Raw genomic sequence first — 8,211 nt, 5'->3', positions numbered from 1 at the left:
AAAAAAAAAGACATTTAGCAGCCTTAAAACAGGAAGTTTAAATTTAGCTGGGATTTATCCGTTATCCAAGCATAGTTCATTCACCCTTTGTATAAAAATAGAGATAATTTTATGCCTGGGAGATACATGCAGAGCAGCTCCACACAGGCAGCAGTTACCCTGCCGCTGCGACCAGACCCATTGCTCTAGGGGCAGGAGAGCATCTCATGCCGGGCTGGGGCAGAGCAGGTGAGGGAGCAGCCCCTGTTGCCCCAGATCTCAGAAAGTCTGAGCCCATCGGTTATTACCCAAAACACAGATGCTTGGGGAGCGGGTGGCAAACACATTTCCCGGCTAGGGCTCGTTGAACGGGCAGAGGGAGGATGAGGAGGCAGCAGGAGAGGAGGGAGCTGCCCCAGCCTGGCTGTGCATCCCAGCACCTCTCTCCCCCCCAGGGAGGAGAATAAATAAAGTCTTCAGGCCTGCAGAGACCTGGGGATGTCTCTTTTCAGACACTGCATGCACTCAGGATGAGGGGAGATACTGATTTGAGCCTAGGTTGTAGAGGAAGAAATAAACTTCCCCTTGATGATAAATGGTATGGGAAACACAGAAGGAAAACGCGGTTCTTTGTGGCTTCCCAGCCTCTGCAAAGCTCTCATCCAGCAGGACCTGGCTCCGCACCGCCAGCATCCCTCCATCTCCTCTAGGCTTTGGCATAATCTAAAGCACATTTGACCAAACAATGGAGCAAAATGAAAGCTATAAACAAACGCATGGAGAAATAGGGTCAATTCAGGCTCCTTCTCCACTGATTGTGCGAATTGCTGAAAACGGTGATTATTTTTCCCCACTCCGGGCAAGCATGGCCAGGCTCACCCTCCACGACCTCTCTGCCCCTGCAGCCTGCCGTGCCGGCGCTCGCCGCAGCCTGAAGACCAACCTGTGCAAATGGTGCGACTCCACGCCGCCGGCCTGCGAGGAGAAGGTGTGCTACAGCAACTGCAACCTCAACTCCTACTGCGAGGACCCCTACGAGATCTGCGTGGCCATATGGTAAGTGGCAATTCCTTCATCAAGGGGAGGGACACAGGGGAAGAAGGGGTTCACCGGGTGGTAGCTCATGGGAACACACATATATGTACCCCTGCACTTGAATTATTGCCCATTAAAATAACTCAGGACTTCCTCTTCCTCTCCTTTTGACTCTATTATAATGAAAAATACAATTTGCAGTAAAAAATTATTTAGTTTGCCTCATAATTAGTACCAGTTTATTTTCTAAATAAATGAAGCATTTAAGTGCCCAACACAAAGTGTGTCAGGTTTTATGTGGGACCTCTAAACCTCAATAAACCCCTGAATTTAGCTTTACAACCTGAACCCAAGGGCAAAACCAGCAGCAAAACCCCCAAACCCATGATGTCCTCCTGCATCAGGCTGGTGAAACCCTGCTTCATGTGCAGGGGTGCAGCTGAGGTCTGTCCCCATCCAGCACATGGAAGTCTGAGGTGGTACCAAACTAGGGTTTGACCCACCTCCATCCCATCCCCCAGGAAAAGCCCTTTTCTGCTTCTGTGGGAGATGCCTGGAAGGGAAATGCAACCTTGCATTTCAGGCCAAGCATATGCCACATCATTTGGCCTGGAAGAGTGCCTCCCCCAGCTTTTTGGTCCCCATGAGCAAAACTAAAAAAACATCCATTTTGGGCCTGCACAGAGTGATTTTCCTCATCTTTCTTTTAATTTGGCTGCCAAAGTGAAAGCCAGCCAAGCACTTATCGCTAGGCTTTATCTCAACCTGCTAATTAGGCTGAATGCTGTACGCCCCACTTTCAGTAGGAGTTTGCCTCAACATAATTGTTGCATTATGGACTTAAAAAAACCTCAAACACAAACCCAACAAGAAACCCAAACAAACAAACAAAATCCACCCCCAGCCCCAAATTCCCTTACACGCACATGGAGAAGCCACTTTACATCCTGGGTAGGCAATCCAGCATCTCGCTGTTTTTTCCACATTGACAGGCTAAATGTACTGGGAAAAGCAAGACCCCTGCAGCATAAATCCCCATGCCAGGAAAGCAATCCCATGGCACGGGATGAGGCTGCACCTTGTACCATGTATCAGATGGGGTGAAGCAGCTGCGGGGTCACAAATAACCTGCCCGTTCTGCAGCCTCCTCCCAGCATCTCCCACCCCATCCTAAGACCCATCCTGAAATTAAGATCCCTGCAGGCAGGGCTCACCTCCAAGCCAGCCTCGCTGCCCGTTGCTCGCTTGCAGAGGCATATTTAGATCGCCTGAACTTGTCCTGCACGGGTATCACAGTCACAGCAGAAGCTTTGGCCCCATGATCTTGGGCTGATGTCCTCCAGTGTGCCCAGCCTGGGCAGCCCACGGAGGAGGGATCGCACCCTCCTTGGACTCTTCAGCTGAAAGCTCCTCTGATAAATTACCTGGGAACACCAAGAAAATGTGGGGAGCACTGAAACCAGGGGACTTCACCAGCAAGAGGATGACAAATTTGGGTTCTTCCTCTCACTTCCTCTCACTTTTCTGTCTGACTTCCCAGCTGACCTCGAAGGCATCGTGAAACCTCTCCATACCTTCACCCTCCCACTTTGCACCGCTAGGTCGGGAAGAAGAGATTGTCCCTGGAAAAGTAATTAATTGTTGTAATTTCCTTCAAACACCCCCAGGAGCAGCTGCAATGCTCGCCAGCCACCCGTGCGAGGCCAGTCATTCCCCATCACCCGTCCTTGCCCTGGGGCTGTCCTGCAAACCTGACCAGTGCTGGGTTATCCTGCCTCCTCTGGGGAAGGCTCCAGAAACAAGGGTCAAACCCTGGTGCTCTGCTCTTAGTTCTTAATTAGGTCTTAATTACCCACTGGCTCTACAAGGCAGGCACTGATCCTCCCAGCAGCAGAAGGGCCACATCCCGGGTTGCGTTTCCCCGGTGGTGCTGGCAAGGCAGGAGCCGCCCGTCCCCAACCACCCGGCACCTGCTGTGCCAACAGCCTGTGAGCTCTGCTCCAGCTCTCCGAGGGTGAGAGGCTTCATCACAACACCAACAGCTGCCTCCTAATCCCAGCTCCAAGCTCCAGCTCCTTTCAGCTGCCACCATCTGCCCCATGAAGGGACATAATCCCATTCACACTTGGCCATTCCTAAATCCACCTGGGCACTCCAGTTTTTGAGGATATCCACCATTTGCTCCCCAAACCACTTCCCTCACCCAGCTTTGTAAACAGCAGGTAGAGATGAAGCCATGGGTCCAACAAGGACAACTCCACCACACACCAAAAGAAGGGAGCTCCCAGCACCGGGATGCAGCTGTACTGGACCCTCTAAGCCAAGCCCCCTCATGCTGAGCCAATGCTGCCCAAATCCGTTGGGAAAGCTGGGGTTTTCCAGCAAAACCAACACCTTGAGCTTGAGGAGTCGGGTGACAACCAGAGCCAAACCCATCCTTTCGCTCTAGATGTGACACTTTTCCATGGCTTTAACAGGAGCCCAATCTAGGTGCTGCGGAGCAAAAAACGTGGCATGTGAGAAGGACCTAACCTGGCTGCTGAGCCTTGGTGGCTAAAAAAAGACATCAGCACCATGGGGCTAGGCCTGATGCTATGAGCCCCATTTCAGTGAGTAACCGGAGTTTTGTGAATGAGACATTTTGGTAATAGGCCTTGAAATATTTCACCTGTTCTCACTGCACTTGCTGAGTGCTTGTGCACAGTTAAAAGCAACACGGGCACTGGGATATTTTGCATCTTCACTCCAGAAAGGGAAAAATCTCTTGGGAAGTCTTCACCCCCCCAGCTCCTGTCTCTCAGCCACTGGGAGGAACATCTCCATCTTCCCTAGCTGATGTTATGACCATCTCTGACACATGGGTTGTTACACAGAGCTGAAGAAATAACGCAGTGATTTAAAAAAAAGAAAAAAAAAAAGGCAGATCTATCCTTTCTTTTTGAAACAAAGAACACATGCCCTAGAAATGCCAAGAAATCATGCTTTTCCCTCCCTTTTAATTATCTAAATGGAAATAAGGAGGTGCTAGAGCTTGTTTGCCATCACATCCTTGGCTGTGCCAAGCCCCAGTGTCCTCTACCCCAGACCCAGTGACGACCAGGACATCACCGGGTGACACAGCAGGTTTCATTTGTAGTTGCTCGGTGCCTGAAGCCATGGTATGAATGCAGACACAGCCCCATGGTCAGGGATTCGTATCACCTTCACATTATAATTTGGCAGTTCCAAAGGTCAAGCCGTTTCTAGAAATAACCCTGACTAGCGACTGAAGGGCTCTACTGCCGTGGGTCACCGGAGGCAGGAGCAAATGGTCCTGCAAGGACAGGGCACGACAAACCGCAATTAGCCCAGAGAGAGCCCAGGGGATGAGCCAGCCCCTACAGGCTCCACCTGCACGGGTGGGTTGAGAGGAGCAGGAGGGAAGCACGAGCCAGGCGGGCACTGGCGAGCTGGCATTTCGGTTCCCATGGCCCCTGCCTCTCCCCTGCACAGGTAAAATTTGGGCAGCAGAGACCCCAGCCCCTGCTGAGGCAAAGATGTTATGACTTGTATTGCAGCAGAGGTGATATACGAGGTGTGACCCTCATTTTGGAGAGTTTTCTTAGGACCATACAGCCCCCAAACCTGCTCACCTAGCAGCTGGTGTTAGTAAAAGAGGAATTTTGCCCCAAATCCCATGCAGGGCACTCAACCTTAGGATTGGCACTACTTGATCCAAGGCGCAATTATGAACTGGTGAATTATCTGCTGGAAACAATCAGAATCTCTGGCTCACATCCTACTATCAACATGTGCTAAACGTTTCTCTTTTCACCATTTAGAAGAGACAAAGGGGTTTAACAAAACCCCTCCAAAGCACGTGCAATTAGAATTATACCAGAGCTGCTGCAAACAAGTCATTCACGACACGGCTTAAAACAAATGATCTTAAAACTAGGTTTAAGATGACACACAAGTGACACAAAGGCTGAGCTGGTAGACTAACGCTTTGTCGGTTCATTTGGCACGTGCAGGAGACAGGACAACGAGAGCATCAGGATCAGCACGCTCTGCCACAACCCCCACCGCCCCATCGAAAACCTCATGGTCCCCAACTACAACACCTCGCGCTGCATCATGACCCATCAGCCCAGCGAGGATGGGATCATCTACATCTGCGGCTGAATGCAACGATAAACTTATCTTTGAAAACCACACCAACGGTGAGGACTTTTGTTAATGTTATTTATGGCGGGAGAAGCACCCAATGCTAATGACAAATAACTCATATTTCTAATAGAGTAGGAGATGCAATGCCAAGAAGGAGCTCTTTCACCACTTTCTTTGACCTCCCTGTACAAAAGCTAGGTAAAATGCGTACCCCGCTACCGAGCCCAGTATTTTGTCTGTGGCTAAACCATCCCTCTCAGCAATGCCTCCAGCCTTGGTCTGGAAACATCAGGTGATGGAAAATCCACCGTATCTCTCAGGAGGCTGTGCCCTTCAGCGCAGGGCGAATCAACCAGGGAACCCAAAAGCTGATGTAACCCAGAGTGAGTCAGTGTTCTGAAAGCTTTAAATAAATCACCTTGGAGCAAATCCTGCCCCGGCACACCCACGGGAACCGCTGGTATCCGCCACGGCTGCAACCCAAAAAGGTGGTGGTGCTGGGGTGCGAGGCTCGGCACGCGATGGTGCCTTCCCTGCCGCTCTCCTGGGGATTTCTGCAGCGGTGTTTCTCTCAGTCGGGGATGGCCAGAGCCGCCCCGGTGCTGTACACATAACGTGAGCGTGGCTTGGCACGCCTGTAGATGCTTCTGCAGATGGCTGGAGATCCAACGGGAGCTGTAAATCCGCGGGAGGGAAAACTAAGAGGCAGCTCATTTCTGTACCTCAGGAGGGCCGTATACCTTGGAAACGCTTCCAGCTAGATCCTGAGCCTTTGGGGGCTTGTGAAAACCTCCCTAACTCCAAATGAATGAGGTTTATCCAAGTGCCCATCAAGAATCTGACCCATAACAAAAGCAAAGTAAAACCCCTCCAATTTTCCATAATTAGAGAGCAATGAGATTGCTGAAAATGAGGCTAAGCGTAACCTGCAAGTCAGCAGCATAGCTTCTCCTGCAACGCAAAGAAAAAAGAAAAAGAAAAAAAATTCACATAAAATGCAAATTCTCAGAACAAACAAGCCACTTTTAATGACTGCAAATTATGCTAAATTTGGCAGTTCTTTGCTGCTTCCTGAGCCAAACATAACAGGTACATAACACACTTCTAGGGAGAGATAGTCAAATCCCAAAGCTGATGCTGGGATATGTAATTTCACCCAAAAATGACAAGTGGCTCATTGGAAATGCCATCCCCACCAAAGGCTTCCACAAACAGCCTCCTCCTCCTCCCAGGCAGCACGTAAAGCACTGGAACTCGGAGCATGAGCAGTGCAGGCCTTAAACAATTATCTCCTCTTTGATTTGGTTTGTGGCGCAAGCCCCAGACTCAGAGACCCCATTATTTACATCCTTTTCTTCTGCTTTAAGGGATCATTTACATTTTAAATACAAACTTACAGCCATCTTCCATGGTATAGACAACTGCTGAGCAGAGAAATATCTAATACAGATGAGCACTTCTCCGGTGATTGAAGCAGGCAGATTTTTTTCCCCATTTCTTGATTTTTCAAGCCCTGCTTTCAGGTCTGGGCTGCTGGCTGGCACTGCCCTAGCACCAGGGCTGCAGGGGATCCCATCAGAGCTCAGAGACCACCATTTTAGGCACTGGAATGTTCTGCCCAGGGAGGTGGTGGATTCACCATCCCTGGAGGTGTTTAAGAAAAGACTGGACATGGCACTTAGTGCCATGGTCTGGTTGACATGGTGGTGTGAATGCAAAGGTCGGACTCGATGATCCCAGAGGTCTCTTCCAACCAAATCGATTCTGTGATTCTGTAACGAACACGTGCAGGCATCATTTCCTAAAGCCGTGCAAGCAGGAGCCCAGCAGACACCTTGGGAAGATGCTGGGTAGGGTTGAGCATGCAGAGTCCTCTCCACCCCTGCACTGGCTGAGCCTGGCCCTGGAGCTCCATCTCCTCTCAGCAGGGTTGGAAAGACCCACACAGTGATGCTCGACAAGGCATGGGTTTACAGACCCATGCTTATCGCCACAGCACCTACATTTGCTCTCCGTGGAAGGGATCTAAGCCATACCACAACCCCTCCGTATCAAAGGGCTTGCACCAGGAAGGGGCATCCTCACGAAGGAATTTGCTGAAGTTGTGTTAACTTCCCCTTTTCAGGACTCGTGCACGCAACTCCCTTAAAAGTAACTTCTCTTTCTTCAGAGTTTCAAAGATGGGATCTTAAGCATCGGGTAAATCCATTAAAGCAGTAGGTGATATCCAGGCCTAAAGCTTTCCAAAATAAACATATTCCTGAGTTAGTTATTGATTTATATCAGTTTAGGTTGATCTTGTGGTTTGAACCTGATGCCTATTTTAGAAACGCTTTCACAGCCTTGCAGAAATTAGCTGCAGCACATTTTTTTGAAATTTGCCAAGGAAAATAGCTAAACGCTCTGTTTTTCCAGAACCTGAATTATGATCTGCACACACTGAGGTCAAGCAGTGAGAGTTTTGCTTATGGAATGATTCTTATCCCTCTTCCCCTGGGTTATTATACTTGGCAGAAAAACCTCTGAGTAAGATTTTACTTGAATATCTCTACTGAAGTCAGCATGTTTATTCCAGGAATTGCAAACATCAAAGGATCAGACAATTACATGTTGTGCGAGGGTTAGGGCTTTTTTTTTTTTGTGTTTGTGTGTGTGTGTGTCCATGTCCCAATGATCTGATGGCTGACAGGGGTTTAAAAGAAATAAAACAAAAGCAGCCATGCCCAGTCGGTTGGCAGGGTTGGTCTTGTAACGCGGCGAGGAAGGAGATGCCAGTAGACAGCACTGAAATGATCCTCCTTTATGCTAATTATCATGCAAAGCATCCCCGTGCTCCCCTGGGCTCGGTGGTCCTACACACTGCCCACCCCCCCCAGCATCCCTCCTGGCTCTCCGTACACCACAGGGGTCCAGCAAAGCTCCAGCCCCAAACCCCCGAGAGATTTGCTCTGTTCAAGCCTTGGCCCCAGCTTTATCACAGTTATTTCTGCCCCAGCTCCCCTCAGCATGAGGGCAAGCGATGCTTGGGAGCCACCAAATGGCAGCCGA

At 49.8% G+C, this 8,211-nt stretch overlaps 1 protein-coding gene across 1 annotated transcript in view; it reads left to right on the top strand.

Annotated features, from left to right (window-relative positions):
- The first annotated feature begins 844 nt into the window (after nucleotides 1-844).
- The window catches only part of LOC104163511 (TGF-beta receptor type-2-like), a 14,571-nt gene continuing 7,204 nt past the window's right edge, over nucleotides 845-8,211 (top strand). Inside the window, 3 exon segments of the mRNA XM_009702539.1 lie at nucleotides 845-1,035; nucleotides 5,028-5,174; nucleotides 5,176-5,216. Coding sequence (XP_009700841.1) covers nucleotides 845-1,035; nucleotides 5,028-5,174; nucleotides 5,176-5,216 — 379 coding nt within the window.

The sequence above is a fragment of the Cariama cristata genome, unplaced genomic scaffold (genome assembly GCF_000690535.1).
Source record: "Cariama cristata isolate BGI_N322 unplaced genomic scaffold, ASM69053v1 scaffold18636, whole genome shotgun sequence".
NCBI classification, from domain to species: Eukaryota; Metazoa; Chordata; class Aves; order Cariamiformes; family Cariamidae; genus Cariama; species Cariama cristata.
The sequence above is the reverse complement of the archived record's forward strand: the minus strand, read 5'-3'. Positions and strand labels throughout refer to the sequence as shown.